The sequence below is a fragment of the Cnephaeus nilssonii genome (genome assembly GCF_951640355.1).
Source record: "Cnephaeus nilssonii genome assembly, chromosome: 15".
NCBI lineage: Eukaryota > Metazoa > Chordata > Mammalia > Chiroptera > Vespertilionidae > Cnephaeus > Cnephaeus nilssonii.
The window spans coordinates 2,829,964-2,853,824 of record NC_137086.1 but is presented as its reverse complement, the minus strand read 5'-3'; the positions used below and the strand labels follow the sequence as shown (position 1 = coordinate 2,853,824).

Below are 23,861 nucleotides of genomic sequence, written 5' to 3'. Positions count from 1 at the left end.
CCCCCCAAAGGAACAAACGCGTACGTTTTATCTGCAAGACTGGAACCAACAAGGATATTCGTTTGGGGTGGTTTGTGTGGTTTTTTTTTTAATAAAATGGGGAGAACAGCACAACGTTGCCTATGTACAAAAGACAAACGTAACTAAAGAAGGTATGTTTTTATTCCAAAATAGGAATAATGACATGTACAAGGGGGTGGTTTCATAAACGTTGTTCTAAGTCTCTTATACTCGTGGGCTTTTCATTTCCTAGGGGAGAAAGGGCTGGTATTCATTCTTTGGCATCATCTTGTAAAACAGCGTCTTCTTGCACCGTTATCCAGGAGAGTGCTTATAAAAAAGCCTAAGACGGGCATATGACAACGCCTTCTAGGATCGGCTTTTCAGCATCGTCATGCGTCTCCTACGGCGACAGGCCGCTCCAAGGGCAGGGTGGTGCGGGGAAGACGGACTCGGGGGACCCGCAGGGGGACTCGCGCTCCTCTCCAGCGCTGTGCACTCTCCACACCTCAACCTTCTCATCTTTCAGATGGGAGAGTCATTCCACCCACCCACACCGGCTGTGGGAAGGACCCATCAAGATCATCCCGGTGGCCCAACGCCCGGCCTGGAGGCAGGGCTCCACGACGCTGGTGTAAAAGCATCTGGCCCTGGCCTGCGGGGCCCAGCTGGTTGGGCACCATCCCATGCAGCGAAAGGTTGCCGGTTCAATTCCCGGTCAGGGCACAGGCCCAGGTTGCAGGCTCGATCCCTGCTCTCACATCGATGTTTCTCTCTCACCCACTCCCTGCCTCTCTCTCTAAAAATCAAAGTATTTTTTTAAAAAACATTCTGGCAGGTAAGTGAAAGTATATCATGGAACATCCCTACTGTCATCTGTCTGTCCCCCTGCCTCTCGGGTCAGCGACCCAGCATTCGTGAGAAAAGTCAAGCTGTTTAGGAACTAAAAACTGAGCTTTAAAAAATTGTGGTCAGAAGTCTAGTTCTTACCAAGCTGAGTATGTATCCCTTTGGTTGTTTTTACTGTTTGTTTCAAGTAAACCATTTGTCCTCTTTCCTTTGTAAGGCAGATCCTGTGTCTTAAGGTCAGCCCACCTCTGTATCCCGGTTTCCTTCCTGCAATCTTTTCAAGAGAAGAGTTTCTCCTCCCTTTCGCCCTTTCTAAGAGGTAGGGTGTCTACCCTATACTATCTGAATAGACTCGTATTTGCTCTGAAGTAAAACCATTTGTTTTACTTGATTCAAGTTGATACCTTTGGGCTTTTTAAAAAGCAAACTTCTAGGCAAGGACACAATTCTTATCCAGTGACCCACTGTTTTGTTTGTTTTTTCTTGCCTCCAGCCTTTACGGCGAAAGCGTTCTTTTTTAAAATATTGCTTTGTAGTAGACGGTGAGGAAACCTACGCGACTCGCATCATCCCCATCGTCTGGAACACTGGCACCTCTGTGAGATAATCCGAGCGATTTGGAACTAAGAGAAAAGTCAGGTTCGTCCCTGGAAGCATATGGATGGCACGACAGGAGGCGAAACTTTGTTCTTCGTGAGATGGACTTGGACGTGGCCCAGGGCGATGCCGCTGGCCCGGGCCCGGGAGGGCGGGTGTGCGTGGTCGACGCTCGCCACCCACAGATGCCTGTCCCTCTCGTGGGTCTCCATCATGCCTGGGCGTTGGGCGCGCCACGAGGGACTTGCCAGACAGTGTCTGGGGCGCGTTTCTGTTCAAACACCCCGTGGCTCTAATTCTTCCTTTCGCCTCAACAGCATGAGGTTCCGAAGGCTCCCCTCTTCCCAGAAACCCTGCGGCGTCCCCCTCAGATGTGCCGTCCGGTCAGAAAGAACAGCGGCCGGTCCTCCTTGGCGTTGGCCGTCTGGAACTCGTCGCGCAGGCGGAACTGCCACTCGTCTTCCAGCTCCAGGCGGACCACGGTCTGGCGCAGGGAGTTCCGGTCCTGACAGATCACGCACAAGGTCGCCCCTGCACGGACAACGGCAGAGGGAGGCGTGTGAAGACAAGGGGCGAGTTTATCCCGCGGACACCTACCGCCTGGACCCTGCCGGCTCGCAGAAAGAAAGAGGCTGCGCTTGGAAGGGGGGGCGGGGGGGGGGCAGATGTGCCAGGGCCTCGCTTCTTTGGGAATGCTTCCCAATCTCAGCCAGACAGACACGGGAGGCGATCGGCTGGTGAGATAACATGGAGGCGGAGGAAACAGTGGCAAAGAGGGGAAGAGAGAAGGAGAGGGACTGGTCGGATGCAAACCAAGCTCTCTCCGCTGCAGCCCTACAAGCCCCAACACCACCTTCTTCTCCCACTCGAGGCGACCAGCTCCCACCTGTCCCCACCTGTCCCCACCTGCCCCCACCTGCCCACCAGGTGAGTTTTCCCTCCTCTCCAATCCGAGCACCATCAAGACATCACTCACGCCCACTCATTCCATAGCTCTGGCTGTCCCTCTACCACCTACCTGTCTACCTCCTACCTCCCTCCTAAATGGCCTGCCCTCCCTTAGACAAACTGTTCCCCCAGGGCAGAGACCACCAAGGGCAGAGATGGCTGTAAGCCCCTCGCTACCCAGGGCTCAGCCTGGGCGGGGCTCAGGGAACACCTGCTGGACAAGGTCAGCGTGAAGGGCAACCGAGGAAAAGCACATCGGTCAGGGCCCTCCGCTGGGCTGGGTGTCGTCTTAAAGTCACTCGGAATGAATGGCTGCCGCTCCGAATACTCTCGCAAGAAACCGACTGCAGCAGGAGAAAGATTCGCGTAAAAGTCCAGAAGCACCCGTAATCCAAGACGAGGAGGAGCAACTCGCCTTCCCAGAGGAAGGGACATCTGTGGGGACCTGGGGCGGGTGTTAGGGAGCTGCACTGAGCCTGGCCATGTGGCTCCGTGGTTGAGCATCGCCCTATGAACCAGGAGGTCACGGTTCCATTCCCAGTCAGGGCACAGGCCCGGGTTGTGGGCTTGATCCCCAGTGTGGGGTGTGCAGGAAGCAGCCGATCCATGATTCTCTCTCATCATTGATGTTTCTCTCTCTCTCTCCCTCTCCCTTCCTCTCTGAAGTCAATAAAAATGCATATTTTTAAAAAAGAATATACACTGAAAAGAAACATCTCTGCCTTTTGCCTAAAAAAAAAGGATGCATCTCATCTCCACCCAAATAGGCAGGGGCAGGGAGAGCGCGCCCCGGAACCCCGCCCCCACCTTCCTGGATGTTCCTGGCGGTTTCGGTCCCTCTCTGAGCCTCCGTGCACCCGCTGGGGAAGGAGGACTACGACCAGGAGCCACCTCCTCAGAGGCAGCAGGTGACAAGCACTGAGGTCAGGGCCCGGGTCAGCGGAGGGTGGGAACTGACCTTTCAGGAAATGGAACTTTTTCAGGAAGCCGGCCCCCACGAAGGAGTCGCAGAGGTAGAGCAGGAGCCCGCTGAAGGTGGAGTCGGAGCAGCTGACGTTCAGGGAGTGGGGCCTGGAGCTCACGTAGCACACGGAGATCTGGAAAACAGCCGAGGGGACACCGCTCTCCGTGACCGGCTCAGCCACGCCACGCCACGGCTTCGCAGCTAACATGCCAACCGCTCAGCCAAGCTCAAGGTTTTGGGGGACCAGAAACCATATTGTTTGTATTATTTCCAAATCGACAGCCTAAAACTCAATTCCCAGAGATTTATCCGGGTTTATCTATGCCAGTGATGGCGAACCTATGACACGCGTGTCAGCACGGCCGCATGCCGAGGATGAAACATTTGCTGCTCCTGAGGATGAAACATTTCCGAAATAATGTTTTTTCCTCAAAGTGACACACTACCCGAGTTATGCTCAGTTTTTTGGCGAACTTTGACACACCAAGCTCAAAAGGTTGCCCATCACTGATCTATGCATTAACTAATCGGAGAATCGGAAATGTTTTGGCACGCAGCCAGTACGGCCCAGTGGTTGAGCATCAACCAGGAGGTCATGGCTGGATTCCCGGTCAGGGCCCAGGCCCGGGTTGTGGGTTTGATACCCAGTAGAGAGCATGCAGGAGACAGCTGATCAATGATTCGCTCTCATCACTAATGTTTCTATCTCTCTGTCTCCTTTCCTCTCTGAAAATAATAATAATAATAATAATGATAATAATAATAATAATATATATATATATATATATATATATATTTTTTTTAAAGAAATGTTTTGGCATCAGCGTTGGGTTTGATTCCTAGTGTATTATATTGGGGCAAACCATTCACATGCTCTCCTGGGGATACATGAACACACGTGTACCAGATCTGAGACGGACTGACGTGATTTGAAACGGCTGCACCTGCCGTGTAAAACGCGGGTGAGCACTGGAGGACCTGAAACTTAGCACAAGAGAGAAAAGGACTCGACGGGACCAATTCCTTCAGCTGCAAATCCTGGGTGCAGAGCGCCTGGAAGATGGGAGGGGCCGGCTGGCGAGACAACCCGCTCGCGAAACCGATGGAAGGTTCCTGACGCTGGAACCTGGTACAGAGGCCCCTGTGCTGCGCAATCCCTGTTCTCAGACGGTCACTGCGATGGGACTGGTCAGGCTGCCCATGGGGAATGGACACTCCTGATTTTTTTTAATATATTTTATTGATTTTTTACAGAGAGGAAGGGAGAGGGATAGAGAGTTAGAAACATCGATGAGAGAGAGAAACATCGATCAGCTGCCTCCTGCACACCTCCTACTGGGGATGTGCCCGCAACCAAGGTACATGCCCTTGACCGGAATCGAACCTGGGACCTTTCAGTCCGCATGCCGACGCTCTACCCACTGAGCCAAACCGGTTTTGGCCTCCTGATTCTAACAAGATAAGCTTTTACTTGGTTATGAAACAAAAACACCCTCTCAGCCTGTTTCACCAGCTGTGCAGGGGGTACTCCCGAGACGCAGGAGCTGAGTGCATCCCGAGCCCCCGGTCCTGGCGCCTCTTGTCGGAGGCGCTTCCCGGGTGGACGGGGCCGCGGCGCGCTGAGGGTTACCTGGGACCCCAGGTTCAGGTAGCAGTCGACCAGCAGCACGGGGTGGCCGTGGTTCCGCAGGGACAGCGGGAAGAAGCGGTGGCTGTGGTGCTGCAGGAACCGCTCCAGCAGGAGCTGCGCGGGGGCCGCCAGCGCCGGGTGCTTGCTGTCGGGCGCGCAGATGTACTGCGCGGGCACGACGGCCACGGGGCTGTCAGACACCTGCGTGCGGAGGAGGGGCGTCAGCACCCCGGGCCGCCCGGCAGAGAAGGCCCTCCGGAGGCGGCCAGGCTGGGGGGACCCGGGCGGCGGCCCCGCCACGAAGAGGGGCCCCACGGCAGTGCTGTGAGCTGAGCGCCCACCGACTTGGACAATCAAGTTCTCTGTTAATAAACAGCAGGTTTCACCCAAGGGGGGCAGGTGACAACCGACCGATGCGATCAGTAAAAACCGTCGACCTGGACCTTGCCACGTAGGACGCTGGCCGTCTGGTCGAGGAAAAAGTACAGAGAATCAATGGGCCTTGGGGACGTTTTTCCAAATCCAGGGATCAAACCTCGGGGCACGGCCAGCCTTCCCAGACCCCCAGGTCCCACCCACCCCCACTGCCCTTCCTCCCGACTGCCCGTCGAGCCCACCACGTCTTCCTCCCTCGCCAGCAGGTCCTCCCTGCCCGAGAGGCCGGGGACAGGAAGAAAACCTGTGGATGAGCTGTCACTGCCCCTACAGGGGAGTCTGGAGGTTTCCGTGGCAGGAAGGCCCTGCCCACGTCTCCAGCTCGTCTCCGCCACGATCCCCTCTGGCCTTGGTGCTTCCTCCGCGCCGACCTCCTTGCTCCTCCCCCTCCGCCTGGTCACCCGGGCCCTCCCTGAGCCGGGACACACCGCTTACTCCTCCTCCAGGTCTCCGCCTTAACGTCCCCTCCCCAGGGACACACACACAGATGCAAACCCCACCCCCGGCGAGGTGAGGTCTCCCCATGACACAGGCGTCACCCCGGGGTGCTCATCACATGGGCACTTCACCCCACATTTACTTAACATCCCTCTTGGCATGAGGTGACCTGCTCCCAACCAGCCAACACTGAATGAGTCAACCATGAAAACGAGTATTTCATTCTGAGGAAATGTTAAAAAGCACAACTAGCTTTCCTCTCTACACTGAGTGGTCAGATTATTATGATCTCTGAACCCATAGTAATCTGGCCACTCAGAGAGAGAGAGAGAGAGAGAGAGAGAGAGAGAGAGAGAGAGAGAGAGAGAGAGTGTGAGTGTGTGTGTGTGTATTAGAGGCCCATGAATTCGTGCATGGGTGGGGTCCGGCCAGCCTGGCCAGGGGGAGGGGACATGGGCGGTTGGCCGGCCTGCCTGCTGGTCGAACTCCTGCTCGAGGGGACAATTTGCATATTAGCCTTTTATTATATAGGATATACACTGAGTGGCCAGATTATTATGCGTTCAGAGATCATCATCATCTGGCCACTCGGTGTATAATCAATGCACCTTTAAACCTAAAGAGGGAAATAAGACTGCGCTCAGAAGAGGAATAAAGATAAAACACCTAGTAGTTAAAGGATGCTCCTGAGGGAATGAAAGGAAAAATTGGTTTCCAAAGCGTCCGGCCCCCGGCCACGCCCACGCCCCCGGCCACGCACCTTGGCGGTGATGTGGAAGGACCGGTGCCCGCCCACCGCGATCTGCTTCTTCATGACGCTGAAGCGGTTGAAGCGGCACAGCAGGAGGCCGGCGCTGTGCACCCGCAGGTTGAAGTCCACGTCGTCACACAGGAACCTGCTCGGAGCCAGGGGAGGGGGCAGGTCGCACTGGGGGGCCCTCACGTCCCCGGGCCGTGGCACGTGTGCCTGCTACCGGGGCGACAGGGGGGGCAGGCTCAGCCCTCCCTACAGACCCTCCTCCCGGAGGGCAGAGGCCAACAAACAGGGACCCGCCAGCTGCGACGTGTGGGTGCAGGAGCGGCGGGTGTCCCTCCGGCGTACACTACAGAGGGCCCGCCGTGAGCACCTGGCAAACCCTTCCGTCTGTTTGTTGAAAAGAACAAACCTCCCCCAACCAAAAATTAAAAAAAAAAGAGCCACGTCTTCAGCTGAGGAAAATGAGGCTCATGCAAAGACGGCAAGTGGCAGAACCGAGACCCCTAGCAGGGCGTCTGGCCCCAAACCCCTCCTACACGGCGCCTCAGGGTGTGCCCCCCGCCTGGCCCAGGGACATTCGACGCGGTGACTGGGCGACCGGGCTCCGCTGAGCGCCTCTGTGGCGGGACACGTGGAAGCCACGTAAGGAAAGGACACCACGCTTCCTTCGGTGCCAAGGCTCCTGAGCGCTGTGTCTGAGGAAGCCAGACGGCACGAGGAAGGACACACAGCACATGGCGAGTCCCTAAGTAAGCGCCGTGGGAATCCACGGAGGAAGCTGAACGGCGTGTGCAAGTCTCCCGCCACAGAATTACACAACGGGAGGGCGGGAGACAGGCAGGAAGGCAGGAAGGGAAAGGAGAGAAAAAAAGAAAAAGGAAGGAAAGAAAAAGAAAAAAGAACAGGACAGGGAAAGGGAAGGGAGGGAGGGAGGGAGGGAGGGAGGAAAGAAAAGAAAGAAAGAAAGAAAGAAAGAAAGAAAGAAAGAAAGAAAGAAAGAAAGAAAGAAAGAAAGAAAGAAAGAGCATCAACCTAGGAACCAGGTGGTCCCAGTTTGATTCCTGGTCAGGGCACACGCCCGGGGTGCAGGCTGGATCCCCAGTGTGGGGCTCATTGATGTTTCTCTCTCTCTCTCCCTCCCTCTCCCTTCCTCTCTGAAATCCATAAAAATACATAAAGCTGACAGCAGGGCCGGGCTGGTGCTATGGGCGGGAGGCCTCGGCTGCCCCTCCAGGAGGGAGAGGAGGAGGAGGAAGGGGGGAGGGAGGGGGGGGGGAGAGAGGAGAGAGGAGGGCCGGGGCCTGTGGGTGGAGCTGGGCAGCAGCCGGGCAGGCGCTCACCGGTTCTGGTTGTACTGCACGTTCTGGGTCAGGTCCACGTTCAGGACGATGAAGTCGTGGACGTGGCAGCGGGAGAAGGGCTCGCGCACGGCGCGGCCGCCGGCCTTGCTGGACCACTTGCGCATGCCGATGAGGGCGTAGTGGGTGATGTTGGGGGCCGCCTCGATGTGCTGCATGATGTGCTTCAGAGAGACGTTCCTTTCCGACAAGGAGAACTCCCTGCTCGGGAGGGAGAGGGACGTCCCGGCGCTGACGGGCACACACGGGCAAGGCCCTCTGGACGGGCCGCCAGGACGTCCTCTCCCGCTGCCGACACCCCGGGAGGGGCTGGCGCAGGCGGAACCCACCAGGGCCGCGCGGAGGGCCGGCGCCAGGCTAAGCACCACCTTCCTCATCTCCCATCCTCCCAGCAAGCCCCGCCCATTTCACAGATGAGGACAAGGAGGCTCCGAGCGACAGACACGGGGTCACGCCACAGAGCCTGGATTTGAACAGCGTCTCCCAAGCCCACACGCTCCCCATCCTGCGAACCACCCCGCCTCCCGGTTTGCAGGTCTGAAGGGACGATGGTGGGAAAGAGCAGGTTCCACGGTGGTTGCATGAGAGAGTGGGGAGGAGGCAGCCTGTCCACCTCCCACCCCCAGAGGGTGTCCGAGGCCTGTGAGGGCAGCGAGAGGCGCCGATGCCCGGGGGTGGCTCCAGGGCTGAGTCAGGGACGACAGTCATGCCCACGAGGGCCCAGGCAAGTTGCCCAACTCTCTGCGCCTCAGCTTTCTACTCGCCACCTGCGGGGCTTACCCTGAACTCCCTAAGGGCCCCGCTGGGTCTGAGGACGTGAATCGAGGCATCCGAGTGAAACCCAGGAGGGCAGAAGGAACGCTCGGCTCTCCCCATCCCGGCCCCCGGCCCAGCTCCCGCCCGTGGGAGAGCTATGGCGAGAATGTTGAAAGCAAAGCACATCACCATTCTCCTAGGTTCCATGCCGTCCCGTCACACAGAGAACATTTCTTCCAGAACAGCGGCCGCCAGCCCTTCGGACCTCACGGACCACCAGTGGTCCACGGGCCTCCGGTTGGCGACGGCTGTTCCAGGAAACAGTGATTGAAGGCGTTACATTAGGATGTCACACGAAGGAGGCGAAGTGACCCAACGTTGGCCAAAAATCATCAGAAGGGCTCTAGCCGGTTTGGCTCAGTGGACAGAGCGTCGGCCTGCGGATGGTCCCGGGTTCAATTCTGGACAGGGCACGTGCCCGGGTTGTGGGCTCGATCCCCAGTGTGTGTGTGTGTGGGGGGGGGGGGGGGAGAGGAGGTGTAGGAGGCAGCCAATCAATGATTCTCTCTCATTGTGGATGTTTCTATCTCCCTCTCCCCCTCTCTTCCTCTCTGAAATCAATAAAAATATGTTTTTAAAAATACTACGGGCGTGAGGAGTTAGGCTGGGGGAGGGAGGGGGGCCGGGGAGACCCCCGGAGGGGTTCTGGGGCCGGAGAGGGTCCCCTTGCTCACAGGGGAGCTGGTTCAATGCACGTGTTCAGCTTGTGAAAATGTCTGCACATGTATATTTTCCTTTCTGTACACGTTTTATATTGAATATATATGGTGTGGTTTCCTGTGTGTATTATACGTCAATGACGTTTTTTACAAACTTTCTGAACTCAAAGTAAAGCTTAGAACGGGAGTCGGCTGTGTCCAGGTCTCTGCCCCCTACACGCCAGGCTCTCTGACCGGAGTACCCTCCGGGTCCTCGCGGGGTGAAGGGGGGATCCCCGCTGGAGAGCGCGCATCTGTCTCACCTGCTTCTCTCCCCGCCGCCGTCCACGTCCACCACGTTCCACATGACGCAGGAGTCGTCGGAAATCACGATGAAGGGCCAGATGTCCTGTGGCTTGATCCCCAGCTCCTCCTGCCGGTTCCGCTCCAACTCCAGGTTGTGGTAGGACAGCTCCTTGATCAGGAAGTGGGCGGCGCCTGCAACGGCAAAGCCACCGCTGACCCCCGGTCCCGCCGGACACCCACCCAGCACAGGCCTGGGCAGAGGGAGCGCTGCTCACCTAGGCCCCACCCCCAGACCAGCCAGCCAGTCCCCACGGTCCTCGCCCGCATCCCTCGTCCACTCCCTCTTAGCTGTTGATTTTTGCACATACATCTGTCTGTTTATCCTTGCTTTTCTTTTTTTTACTTTAATTTTATTTTTGTATTTATTTACTTTTTAGTATATTTTTATTTCAGAGAGGAAAGAAAAGAGAGAGATAGAAACATCAATGATGAGAGAAAATTGTTGATGAGCCCAAAATCTGGGCATGTGCCCTTGAGCAGAATCGAACCTGGGACCCTTCAGTCCGCAGGCCTACACTTTATCCACTGAGCCACACCAGCTAGGGCTCTTTCACTTTTTAAGTCTTTATTGCTGAAAGTATTAAATATGTCCCCTTTTATCCCCCATCGACCCCATCCAGCCCACCCCCACCCCCGCCCCAGGCCCTCAGCACCCTTCAGCCGATCAATGATCCTCTCTCATCAATGATGTTTCTCTCTCTCCCTCTCTCCACCTCTCTGAAGTCAATCAATCTATATATCTATATATCTATATATATATATATATATATATATATATATATATATATACATATACACACACACACACACACATATATATACACACACACATATATATATACACACACACACATATATATATACATACATATATATACATGTTGTTATTCATTTTTTTAAGCCAACAGGCTTGGTGAAAAATGCTGAACTCTGTCAGTTCTAGAACATTCTCTCGGGTCTCAGTTCCCGGGACGCCACCGAGGGGGGCGCGAGAGGAGCCTACCCACGCCAGCGCTGTTGAAGATGCTCGGCAGCACCAGCATGATGTGGTTGGGCCAGTACTTCTTATAAACGGGCATCTCGTACTCCTTGACGACCAGCACGTGCAAGTGGCTGGCGCCATCCATGGCGTGGTACAGGTTGAAGAGTCCGTGCTCGTGGCGGCCGGTGGTCGGGGTGAAGGTCGGGCTTTTTATGCACTCGTGACTCTGGGGCGTAGAAGCAGGAGGAGGGAACGTGTTTCTAAACGGGGTCACAGTCATTCCCCTCCCTTTGAAACGTCCATCCCGTCCTCCTTGAATCCAGCTCAGCCCTGGGACTTGCTTTTACGGATAAAGCGCAGTAAAAACGATGGTGCACCAGCCCCGTTGGTGTGGCTCAGTGGTTGAGCGTCAACCTTTGAACCAGGAGGTCACGGTTCCATTCCCAGTCAGGGCACAGGCCTAGGTTGTGGGCTCAGTCACCAGTAGGGGGCGTGCAGGAGGAAGCCGATCAATGGTTCTCTCTCATCATTGGTGTTTCTCTCTCTCTCTCCCTCTCCCTTTTTCTCTAAAATCAATAAAAAAAATAAAATTTTTTAAGTGATGGGGCACCAGCTGTGAGCCTGGCTGCAAAGGCGGGCACATTCCGCCCTCTCTCTGACCCTCCCAGGAACAAGCCAGGGCCAGCCTGCTGCAGGGGCAGAGACCACATGGAGCAGAGGGCGGCCCACCAAGGCCACCCTAGCCAGCCGGCCAGCCCCGGCCCTCCTGGGAGCCAATGTAGACACACGATTGAGCTCAGCCCAGCGGAACCCGCACGGAGCCCAGATTCCCAGCCCATGGGCTCACAGGTACTAGTGAGTAAACGTGGTTTGGAATCGGTTAGGCTGCCCAAACTAACTGGCATCCGTCAGCTGCCTCCATTCCTTCCCCTTTCCCTGGGGCATCGCATCTGGTGCTTGGAGCCGAGGCTGTTCCTGTGTGACCTCAGTCCCCATCACCTGCCCACACCGCCTGGCTGGTTACACCCTCGGCTGCGCATCCTGCTACAGAGAACCAGGGGTCTCCGCCTTTCCCTGCCAGGAGCTCTGCTCCCGCGGAAGTCCTCTCAGCACCGCCATGAGCTGTGACGGCGCGGTGCTCACGGCTGTGCTCATGGCTGTGCTCAGGGAACTCTGTCAGTTCTAGAACATTCTCTCAGGTCTAGAACATTCTCCACGGACGGAAGTCGGTGGAAACGGGTGTAAATAAATCCTTGCCCACTGCACGCCCGACCCCAGCCCACGGGGCGGGAGGCTCCACGCAATGAAGGCCTCTTGGGCTTTACAGATGCTTTCAGTGCTTGCTACGAGGGTCGGAAGGCTGGGTTCAGCCCCGGGTCCGGCCCTCGGCATCCACACCCCGCTCTCGGTGACCGGGCGGTGAAAGGGCAGCAGGGCTGCTGAGATTGACAGCTGGAACTGGCCAATCACCCCTGGAGGAGCGTCTCCAGGAGGGCGGTCCCAGAGATGAAGGGTAAGAGCCATCGCGTCACAAGAGGCAACGCAGCCTTCAGAGACATTCACTGAAGGAGTAAGGGTGCAAGGAGGCGATGTCTGCGCTTGGCTTCCAGATAACACAGGAAGGCGGAAGAGAAGGACAGATGGCGACACGGGACTGGCCATGAGTCAGTAACTGTTGGAGTTGGTAATGGGGGGCCCTGCACTCCTACCACCTGGCCTGGCTGGGTGCGCCCTCGCGGAGAGCACTGAAGGACAGAGTGGGCGCCACGACCGCCTGCTCAGCACCTCTTCCAGCCGGGCCGGCGCCTTACGTCCGTGACGCCTTAACGCTCACCACAAGCTTTTGCAAGAGTTACGGTTGCCTGGGTCAGTGGCTGGCAAACCGCGGCTTGCAAGCCACATGCGGCTCTTTGGCCCCTTGAGTGTGGTTCTTCCACAAAATACCACGGCCTGGGCGAGTCTAATTTGAAGAAGTGGCGTTAGAAGAAGTTTACGTTTAAAAAATTTGGCTCTCCAAAGAAATTTCAATCGTTGTCCTGTTGACATTTGGCTCTGTGGACTCATGAGTTTGCCGACCACGGGCCTGGGTGAATGGATGGGGAAGCGGAGGCTCAGAGACCTCGACAACGGCAGAGCAAGGCTCCAACTTGACTCTGGGGGACCCCGAAGTCCTGGCGTTCCCAGCCTCCTCCTCCAAGGCCAGTGACCGCTCGGGTCCCTCCACCAGGCCCCACCTGCCCTGGGCTCATCGGGCACCTACGGTCTCTGGGTCTCCCGCTCCGCGGCCCCCGGCAGCCACACCGATCGGACCCCCCGGGCCGAGGCCGGTACCTTGTCGGTGACGAGGGGCAGCCGCATGCTCTCCAGCTGGCCTCCAGGCTGGCTGAAGACGAAGTGGTGCTCCTTGGACTTGGGGATGATGAAGTGCAGCTGGATCTCCTCTCCTAGCATGGAGTAAGAGAAGGCAAAGGCGTGCAGGGTGGACTCATAGAGCTGGGGTGCGGGGGAGAGGACAGAGCCCGGCGTCAGCGTCCGGCGGAACCTCCCCGAAGACCCCAGGCCCGCCGTGGCCGCGACGATGCGGGTCACGGCCACCTCTGCCCCGCAGTATGAGAAGCTCACGCCCGGGTGCCACCGTACGAGGTGTGGACACCCAGGTCTTGCTGCCGGAGGCCACGCCCACTTGGCCGAAGCCGGACCCCATCGCTAATTCTGGTCACGCTTCACCCAGGGACGCGGCGCCAACCCCTCTGGACTCTGGATCTGACCCGGGTGCTAGGTTATCTGCTAAGCAGTCACCCTAGAGACCCATGTTCTATGCTAACAAACGTGTTTTTCCATCCTATGTAACTACACGTGTCATCGAGTGTCCATAAAACAGTAAGAAATGCGCACACCTGTACACCCCGGTCTCCCTACGCCCACCCCTCGGCCTCTCTGTACTTTAATTAACGATTGCAGAAAGCAGGCCCAGCTCAGGGTTGTAAAAACTGGCACTCAGAGGTCTTAGGTTCACTCCCGGCCCCACGTCTAGTCTCCCCTCGTCACCTGGGCCAAAGAGCCCTCCCCTCCTGCCACAGCTGTGCCCACGGTTCTCTGGCCTGACCTCCCAGGCCAGCTCTGCCCAGCCATGCGATGCCTCCTCGGGCCTCAGCTCCGGCACCCACAGAGGGGCCTCCCCGACCCCTCGCCCTGCCCGCCAGTGTGCGCCGTGCACTCCCAGCAAGGACAGGCCGAGGGGGCGGACGCAGGCGGGGCACACCAGCTCTCGACTCCTCCTGTGGTTCCTCTAGAACCACAAAGCGCTCTGGGAGCAGAGAAGAGGGAGAGATTGAGGCCTGGGAGGGAGTACGGAGGGATGCACCTGAGGAAATTTCAGGAACGGGCCCAGGGTGCCGTGCAAGGCGAGCGCAAGAGCAGAGGGAGCCAGCGCCTGCGCCCCCTGCCCGCCTGGCCCTCGACAGACCTCCCTCTTCCCCTCCGTGCTCCCGCCCAGGACAGGAGCCTCATTCCCTAGGACAGCGGGGTCGGCAACGGCGGTGCGTGGACCACTGGTGGTCCGTGAGGTTGAAAGGTTGGTGACCGCTGGTTTATAGAACCGTGAAATACTGCCTCAGGGGTTTCAGTGAGAATTAAGTAAGAAGCTGGCCCTAGCCGGTGTGGCTCAATGGATAGAGCGTCAGCCTGCGGACTGAAGGGCCCCGGGTTCGATTCTGGTCAAGGGCACATGCCTGGGTTGTGGGCTTGGTCCCCGGTAGGGGGCATGCAGGAGGCAGTACTCAATGATTCTCTCTCATCATTGATGTTTCTATCTCTCTCTCCCTCTCCCTTCCTCTCTAAAATCAATAAAAATATATTTTAAGAAAGAAGCAGCAGCTAGACAGAACAGTTTCCTAACCTACGCACCTTGAATGGACAGGTGTGGCGTGTAATCCATTCAGGTGACCAGCCAGGGCCTGGGCCAGGGGCCTTATCCATGTACCCCATGTCCAGGACAAAGGACGTTTTCCACCACATGGAAAGGCTGGGAAGGCCCTGGCCAGGTGGCTCAGTTATGACTGGAGCCTCGTCCCACACACCAAAAGGTTGCGGGTTCTGATCAGGGCACATACCTAGGTTGTGGGTCCCATCACTACTCGGGGTGCATATGGGAGGCAACAGATCGATATTTCTCTCTCATCAGTGTCTCTCTCTCTCTCTCTTTCTCTCTCTCTCTCTCTCTCCCCCCCCCCCATTTCCTCTCTCTCTAAAACCAATAAAAACATAGCCGCGGCTGAGAATTAAAAAAAAAAAAAAAAAAAGTAAAATAAAAGGTTAGGCCGTACTGAGCTATAACAATGCCCTGCAGATTGCCTGGCACACAGTAGGTGCTCGTGACGCGCACGTTCCTCTCTTTACATAATTTCTGTGTTTGACCACACTGCTCTCCATGCCAGCGTCCCGCTGCTCAGTGCTGCTCATGTGCATCTCTGTCCCACACCCCGAGTCTTGCATATGGAGACACGGGGCGCACTCAGGGAGTCTGCCGCCCTGAACGGCGGAAGCTGCTAGGACGCAGGCAGATTCGGACCCCTGCAGCCAGCTCGCCTTGCCACTAGAACCCGTGTAACCTGGAGATGCCTGTTCTGCGGGGGGGTCGGCGCCACTTCACAGATTACAGATGGGCACTGAGGACGCCAGCAGACCAGGAAGCAAGGCTTCCAGAACTTTCCACGCCCCTCCGGAATGGAAACATAACCAGGGAAACGATGGCGCTAGCCCAGGGAAGCAGGGCGTGCCCGGCGCCCGCCTACCTGGTAGCGGGGGTGGAAGCCCATGTACTGGTGGCACTGCTCGCAGTGGTGGTAGGTGTTGTGGGCCGCGTACTTGGACAGCCGCATCCGCGCCGTCTGGCGCCGCACGAACAGGTCCTCGGGCTTCCGGGGCGGCGCCCTGTCTGCAGGGAAGCCAGCGTCACGGAGCCGCACGGGCAGGTGAGCCCCTCCCGCCACTCACACGGACACGAGCCCAAACGCCACTGTGGGATGGGAGACGGCGGGCGAGGGTGGCCCCAGCTCATCCGGGACCCCAGGGGACTCAGCGGCTCAGACACAGTCTCCGTGGGACACACTACAGACTGTCCACCCGTCATGTTACACGTGAGCCTGTGAATGTCGGGTCAACGTTTACTCAAGACTCGCTACCTGACAACTGATTGCCAGCGCAACACGCAGACACTGCAACGCGGGGAAGCGCCCATCTTTCCAGTGACTTAGCGGGAGAGGCCAGCACTGGCTTTCATTAGAAGACGCCTCCGTGAGGGCCCCCCAGGGACTGAGTGAGGGCCCCCAGGGACTGAGAGTGAGGGCCCCCAGGGACTGAGTGAGGGCCCCCAGGGACTGAGAGTGAGGGCCCCCAGGGACTGAGAGTGAGGGCCCCCCAGGGACATGAGGGCCCCCAGGGACTGAGAGTGTGGGCCCCCAGGGACATGAGGGCCCCCAGGGACTGAGAGTGTGGGCCCCCAGGGACATGAGGGCCCCCAGGGACATGAGGGCCCCAGGGACTGAGTGGCCTCCCTGAGAACCACGGAGAGAACATTCTCGTCCGATGGCCACTGGTGACAATTCTCCTCTCACTCCGCATCCCCCAGCTTTCCCGTCAGTGTCTGTAATCACACCGGCCACTAACACTGTCGGCTGATGGACCCTGAACTGTGGCGAGCCGGCACGGCCATGGCATCCTCAGCCCCAGGGCGCCTTATGCGCCGCGCCAGCTCAGCCAGGTTCGGTGAGCCTGAGCGGGGGCGGTGAAGGATGGAGGAAAGACAGAGAATGAAGCTGGGTCTGGGTGGGACGCTGTCCTCTCTGACGGAGAGCCTCTCTGATGGAGAGCTGGCGACAGCGCCACGGACTACAAGCCGCGTCTTTATTTTACAGCAGATGCCACAAGGCAAAGGAAGGGCGTGGTCAAGATGTTTACAACATTCTCGTGGGTTTCCATCCTACTCAACTACATGCACCTGATCAAGCTTTGTTTACTTGCAGCCTCTATCACTCAGGCACGTGGGGCCACGTGTTCGGACCATAGGTTCAAGCTCACAACTCCAGCTGTTGGCTATAACTGTGCGGGGAGGGCTCTGCCCTCCAAGCTGGGACTTGCACGTGACTTTGCCACGAGAGGACTGTGCCCTCTCATTAGTCTGAGGTTTGAACCTGTGCAAACGCTGTGGCCGCGCCCCACACTGAACCACCGCAGGTGACAACACGGTGACGGAGAGGTCCCCGCAGCAGGACGGGGAGAACAAGAGACCGAGGGAGCAGAGGGAAGACGAGCATTTTGTCACCACAATCCCAATTCACAAAGATACGTGTCGCCCTGGCCAGTTTGGCTCAGTGGATGGAGCATCGGCCTACAGACTGAAGGGTCCGGGGTTCGATTCCGGGCAAGGGCACATACCTCGGTTGCAGGCGCGATGCCCGGCCCTGGTCAGGGCGCCTACGGGAGACAACCCATCGATGTGTCTCTCTCACATCGATGTTTCTGTCTCTCCCCCTCCCTTCCATTCTCTCTAAAACTAATGGAAAAATATCCTCAGGTGAGGATCAACCACAAAAAGATACACGTCTTTTATCCGCTCTTAACCAAGAGCTTTGGGACATCCCGACCGGGACACAGCCCAGCCCGTGTCCTCAGCGTTCCCACCGCTCGCTGAGCAGTCCGCCGTCCTCCCTGGTCCCCTAAGAGGCCTGCCTGCCCGGGAGGTGCCGCCGATCCGCTCAGGGCCCCCAGGCGACTGAGCGCCGATCCGCTCAGGGCCCCCAGGCGACTGAGCGCATCCCTCACGCGTGCGGCTCCTCCCGTTCAGAGGCCACTCCCACGGCCCTGGGAGCCGCGCGGAGCCTGACCTTCGCCCCTGGCGCTCTGGTGGTGAGAGCAGATGAGGCTGGCGTCTTCGTACTTGGGGTCGTGGACCGTGTAGTCGAAAGGCAGCTTCCGGAAGAGCTCCAGGTCCGGCCAGGGGTCGCTGCGCTGGAGGTAGCGCCACTCGGCTTCCTCTCGGAGGTCTAGGGGGTCGGGAGAGACCCGGGGGACACGTGACAAAACGGGGACAGAGAGCGGCTTCAAGCCCCGGCTTCGTTCCCGGTCTCCCCAAGAAAGGCGGCGGCAGAAACGCAACGGAAACACGGAGGGTTTTCACGGGAACAACGGTCCACCCTGCGGGGACCGTGGGAAACCCAGAGGCGGGAGAGGAGACCCGGCTGCACGGGCTTTCGTGGTTCCGAGCTCCCCCCCACACGGAGGCACGGGCGAGAGCACCCAGAAGTGCTGCGTGAGGACCCGGGGGACCCCTCTCCTAAGGCCGAGGGATCCTCGACGGCACGTGCTAGGACCACAGGCAATCGGATCCCTAACGGCCACTCGTCAGCTTCCCGCCACCGGAGAGCAAAGAGCCGCGGGGAAGAGCCAGCCGGACACCAGGAGTCAGAGCCCGTAGGAACGGAAGCTGCTGAAGGCCCCACTCGCCCGCCTGCGTCCCATCCGCATCCCAGGCCCCCCAGCCCCGCCCGGACCCACGGAGGACCGGAGCGTCCCGCCCGTGACTGCGCGAGGCTGGAACTCACCGACGTTGATCTCCTCCTCGTCGTACACGTCCACCTCCGTCAGCCGGATGAGCATCCGGGACAGGATGCTGAGGAACTGCAGGTAAGCGCCCGTCTTCCCGATCTGCGGGCACGAGGGGGTTGGCGCCCCAGTCAGTGCACCCCGTCTCCGCGCCAGGGGCACCCGCCACGCCTCATGGCACCTCCCTCTTTTATAACTTTTTTTAAATCCTGAGGATATTTTCCCATTGATTTTGAGAGAGAGGGAAAGACAGAAACATCAATGTGAGAGAAACACATTGACTGGCTGCCTCCGGCACGCGTCCCAACCAGGGTCCGGGCCGGGAAGGAGCCTGCAACCGAGGTACGTGCCCTTGACCGGAATCGAACCCCGGACCCTTCAATCATAGGCCAACGCTCTATCCACTGAGCCACACCGGCCGAGGAGGCGCCTCCCCCTTTTAAAGATCTCGCCTAACCAAAGCGCGAGCCGGGCGGGTGCAGAGACCGTCGAGGGGCAATGGGGCTAACGAAGGGGGCAGGTGGGCGGGGGCGGGGGGGCAGGTGGACTCCCCAGCAGAGGCCTGCCTGCGTATAAACCATGGCAAAGGTGTCTCCAGTTTTAACGGCGGCATTTTTTAAGCCGCTAGAAATAGGACTTGGGCCTAAGCTGAAGAAAGGTTGCACCCTAGCCCGTTTGGCTCAGTGGATAGAGCGTCGGCCTTCGGACTGAAAGGTCCCAGGTTTGATTCCGGTCAAGGGCATGTACCTTGGTTGCGGGCACATCCCCAGTGGGGCGTGTGCAGGAGGCAGCTGGTCGATGTTTCTCTCTCATCGATGTTTCTAACTCTCTATCCCTCTCCCTTCCTCTCTGTAAAAACTCAATAAAATATATTTAAAAAGAAAGAAAGAAAGGTTGCTTCGGAGAAAAGGAACTGCCAATATAAAACATCGTTTCTTCCGTCTTGCACAACTGCAAACGCTACGATACGTCGATGGCAAGAAAACAGAATCCGTCCCACGAGACCTAGCCAAGTCCGCATCTCCCCTGAGCCCGGGAAGAGAAAGCAAGTGAGTCTCCTCTCCTTCCTGCTCCTCCTTGTCGCGTCACGGAGTCCCTGCCCCTCAGGCGAGCGCCGGGCGAGTGCACGACTGGCCGTGGGTTTGTGTAGGTCACAGCTGGTTAAACGGGCGCCTGTCGGGTCCCCTACAAGGCGGGGACCCTGACAACCTCCTGCCTCCCGGTTCCGTGTCCCCCACATCCTCCCGTGTGAGAGCGCACAGATCCCACTGACAGGCCACAGGGCCCAGGGAAGGGACGTGGGAAATGCCGAACCGCAGTCTGAAGGCCCGAGAGGCACCCCGAGAACCCGTCCGCCCCCCCCCCCCCCGCCCCCGCATCCTGTAGGGCAGTGATCGGCAAACTCACTAGTCAACAGAGCCAAATAGCAACAGGACAACGATTGACATTTCTTTTGAGAGCCAAATTTTTTAAACTTAAACTTCTTCTAACGCCACTTCTTCAACATAGACTCGCCCAGGCCGTGGTATTTTGTGGAAGAGCCACACTCAAGGGGCCAAAGAGCTGCATGTGGCTTGCGAGCTGCGGTTTGCCGACCACGGCTTTGGAGGAAACGGAGGTGAGAGGACGGAAGTCGTCGGGCCCTGCCCCCCGTCCACTGCCCCCGTGGGGCCATCACAAAAGCATCCGCCATGAGAATGGCAAGATGTGCATAAGAGGATGCCGTCAGCCCTACGCTGCCGCTGGGCCTGAGCACAGACCCCGCCCCCACCCCCGAGTCCAGGCCGCGGGGGGTGCCCTCACCTGCGGGGGCCCGCTGAGCAGCAGCCTGCGCGGGTGGAAGCCGTCCACGCAGCCCTCGGCGCGGTTGCCGTAGTCCATGTGGCTGGGCCGCGGCACCGTCCACTGCCGGTAGTACAGCGACTGCTCCGTGGACGTCATGGTCTTGCTGAGCAGCGGCCGGAAGGAGCTGGCCCACACGACCGAGGGCGCGGGCAGGAGCGAGGCGGCCTTGGGCAGGCCGCTGCTGTCGGTGGACGTGACCATGTCGTACACCAGCTTGGGCAGGAAGACGACGGGCGGCTGCCGGCGGGCCTTGGCCAGGGAGCACGGGGAGGCCGGCCCCGCGGGCGAGGAGGACGCCCCCGCGGCGGGGAGCCGGCGCGGCGAGGGGACCGCCACCTGGACGCTCCTCTGGCTGGTCTGGCGGCCGGCGTCGGGCTGGGGGGCTGGCCCGGGGCTGTGCCTGCTGAGGGCCGAGGCCGGCCCCTGGCTGGCCCGGAGCCTCTGTGTGTCCTCGGAAGGGCCGCAGGGCTGCGGGGATCGGGTCTGCTCCCCCTGAGGGGGCCCCCCGGGCGGAGCCGCGGTCTCGCCACCGAGCGCCGAGCCTGGGGAGAGATGACCCCGTCGGCCACCCGGGAATGACCCTCCCCGAGACCGGCCGGCACCACACCCACCAGCCGCCTGTGGCTGCCGCACTCACTCCCTCCACTTGACAATCACGGGGAATTTTTGTCAACGAGACTCCGCCTCTGGTTAGACAGAAGCCTTCTGTCCTCGACAAACCCAAGGTCTGCAGGGAGACAGCTGGGGTCCCCGCAGGGTAGGAGCTGGCCCGCAGCCCCCAGGCACCCCCCATCTCAGAGGCCTTTCCACCCCCTGCCTCGCCCGGTCCAGCCGCAAAGCCCTCACCCTCAGCGCTCAACCCAGGCCCAGGCCCCGCACGGCTGCTCCCAGCTGGAGTGGCAGCAAGTCGCACGGGACTCAGCAGGCTCTCTCTCTCTCTCTCTCTCTCTCTCTCTTTTCCCCCCTCTCCCTCTCTCTCTAAAAAACACAGCATGGCTGACAGGAACTGTGGATTCTTCGGAGCACCTACATATAACCTATCTTTAATGCCCAGATTCAGGCATCAGCAGGCTCTCGGTAAATGCTTGTGCTACCGTGTGTGGGTCCCGCCTGCTCACAGAGACTCAAGACGACCCTGAGGGCAGAGACTTTGGGGGTTTTATCCACACTCCCCTCCCTCGGCCCATGTGCACCTGGCCCCCTCGGTCTGAGAAGCCCCGGGCCAGCCGGCGTCTCCCTCCCTGCACTCCGGACTCCACCTCGCTCCTCTCTCCCGATTATCCAAACCTGGAGCCCGAGGGCGGGCCCTCTGCCACCACCCACAGGGGCCCCTCGCTGGGGACAGGCCACAGCGTCCGGGCAAGGAGCCACGGAGCCACGGAGCCTCGACCTGCCCACCTCCTCCCAGCCCAGGCCCCGCCCAGAAAGCCCGGTTCTTCCAAGTCTTCCCCTTCCCAGTTCCAGGGAAGATCCAGGCTCTCTCCGTCCACGTCTGAAACCTCCAAACCGCCCAGCGGCGGGCTCTCCCGCCGGGACTTACCGGACGCCTTGGAGGAGCGGCCGGAGGAGGCCGAGTCCCGGGAGCCGGACCGCTCCCTCTTCACGGGGCTCCTCTTCTCCGCGGCGGAGCCTGTGACCAAACACACACACCGAACACGCCTGTCGTCGTCGTCGTCCCACACGGCCCCCCAGCGCTTTACACAGTCCATCACCCCTCCCCTCTCTCCCCACCCACGTCCCCATCCCCCGTCCGCCCACCACCTTCCCCGCCGCCTCTGACCGCGAGGAGAGGGCGGGAGGGGCAGGGCGGGCAGCTACAGGAGGGCGTAGACGGGCAGGGAGAGGGGCTGGGAGCCCCGGCCAGGCTCCCACGCAGGACAGAGGCAGGAGCAGGAGGGGAGAGGAAGGGAGTCCTGCAGGGCCAGCAGGGTCTCCAGGGAAAGCAGAGGAGAAGGAACTCTGAGCAGCCGGGAAAGCGCCTGTGTGGCCTCGGGGGACCAGGGCAGAGCACAGCCGGGGAGCCCCGAAGGCTGGGTGTGGCGCGTGGGCTGGAGGTGGAGAGGAGGGCGCAGGGGAACTGACGCTGGGCGTGGGGGGGTGCCAGGGACGCATCGCAGGGAGGTCGAGGCACCGCAGTGGAGGGTCACGCTCCTGCGTGAGAGTCTGCCACCGCACAGGGAGGCCTGCTGCCGGGCGGCTCTCTCCACGCCCATCGTACCGATGAGCACGCGGAGGCCAGGACAGGCCACAGGCCCTGTCCAAGGTCACGCAGGTCGCAGGTGGAGGAGGACGAGGAGGCCCGGTCTCCGACCCCACACCGTCCCTCCCCGACACCACACCCGCCAGCGCTCTGCATTTCTTAGGAACAGCTCTGTGCTTGTTCTCGCGACCCTGTGGGTGCAGCCGAATGCCCTGCTCTGACCGTGTCCTCTGCAATGCTGGGGTCAGGTGTTCACGTCTGCCCAGGACACTGGCCCGTGTTCGTGAGTCTCAGTCACGGAACGTGCTGTCAGGTCGGCCCACAGAGGAAATAAGCGAGTCAACCTTATCCCAGGCAGCAATTCAGACAGAGCGGGAACGTGAACCCTAAGACACCTCAATTCTTCTTCCCACTCTAACAATTCTAGAGCTAGGGCTAGGGCAGGCCAGTGTGGCTCAGTGGCTGAGCATCGACCTATGAACCAGGAGGTCACGTTTCGATTCCCAGTCAGGACACATGCCCGGGTTACAGACTCGATCCCTAGTGTGGGGCGTGCAGGAGGCAGCCAATCCATGATTCTCTCTCATCACTAATGTTTCTATCTCTCTCTCCCTCTCCCTTTCTCTCTGAAATAGTGAACTTTTTAAAAAATATATTTTTATTGATTTCAGAGAGGGAGGGAGAGAGAGGGAGATAGAAACATCATCGATGGGAGAGAATCATGGATCAGCCGCCTCCTGCACACCCCCTAATGGGGATCAAGCATGCGACCCAGGCATGTGCCCTTGACCAGAATCGAACCCGGGACCCTTCGGTCCACAGGCTGATGCTCTATCCACTGAGCCAAACCGGCCAGGGTGTGAACTTCTTAAAAAAAAAATTCTAGAGCTAGGAAGAACCTATTTGGACTTCTATTTCCTTACAACACCAAAAAGTGTGGGGGGGGAGAGAAGCTGAATTCACTTCCTTCTCTAGGTAGCTCCCCCAGGGCTGCTGGCCAGCGGACGGGCCCAGGGCCACGAGGAATGGGGGCAGCTGTCTAGACCAGCGCAGGCCGCCCCCCAGGGCAGACGCAGGGGCCGACCTTCCGTCACCAGCTCCTCATCCTCGTTGTCGGTGCTGCTCGGCTTCTCCGCGTCGCTCTCCAAGCCCTCGCCCCGCGGCCCCTTCTCCAGGGGCCCCTCGCTGCTCACGAAGTACGCGGCCAGGCCCAGCTCCTGCTCCAGCGCCGTGCGCACCAAGCAGGAGGAGTTGATGAGGCGCAGGTCACAGTACCTCAGAGACCTGGGGGCAACACGAGGGGTCCATGCAGGGCCTCTGCAGGCAGGCGCCTCGGAGGGATTCGGCGCACGGGGCCAGCACGGGAGCACCCGGAAAAGCACGGCATTCCTGCGAGCCTTCGCCGCCACGACGGTGCGGCTGCAAGTGTCCGAGGC

General features: G+C 59.2%; 1 protein-coding gene across 1 annotated transcript in view; it reads right to left on the bottom strand.

Moving 5' to 3' along the window:
- Positions 1–202: 202 nt before the first annotated feature.
- The window catches only part of GREB1 (growth regulating estrogen receptor binding 1), an 89,055-nt gene continuing 65,396 nt past the window's right edge, over positions 203–23,861 (bottom strand). Inside the window, exons 20-33 of the mRNA XM_079792903.1 lie at positions 23,510–23,709; positions 21,766–21,855; positions 20,184–20,767; positions 18,380–18,482; positions 17,663–17,821; positions 15,572–15,714; positions 13,110–13,271; positions 10,800–11,004; positions 9,754–9,928; positions 7,959–8,177; positions 6,622–6,757; positions 4,989–5,189; positions 3,353–3,491; positions 203–1,977 (exon numbers count right to left, since the gene is read on the bottom strand). Coding sequence (XP_079649029.1) covers positions 1,814–1,977; positions 3,353–3,491; positions 4,989–5,189; positions 6,622–6,757; positions 7,959–8,177; positions 9,754–9,928; positions 10,800–11,004; positions 13,110–13,271; positions 15,572–15,714; positions 17,663–17,821; positions 18,380–18,482; positions 20,184–20,767; positions 21,766–21,855; positions 23,510–23,709 — 2,680 coding nt within the window. The 3' untranslated portion in view covers positions 203–1,813. The remainder of the gene's footprint in view (positions 1,978–3,352; positions 3,492–4,988; positions 5,190–6,621; positions 6,758–7,958; positions 8,178–9,753; positions 9,929–10,799; positions 11,005–13,109; positions 13,272–15,571; positions 15,715–17,662; positions 17,822–18,379; positions 18,483–20,183; positions 20,768–21,765; positions 21,856–23,509; positions 23,710–23,861) is intronic.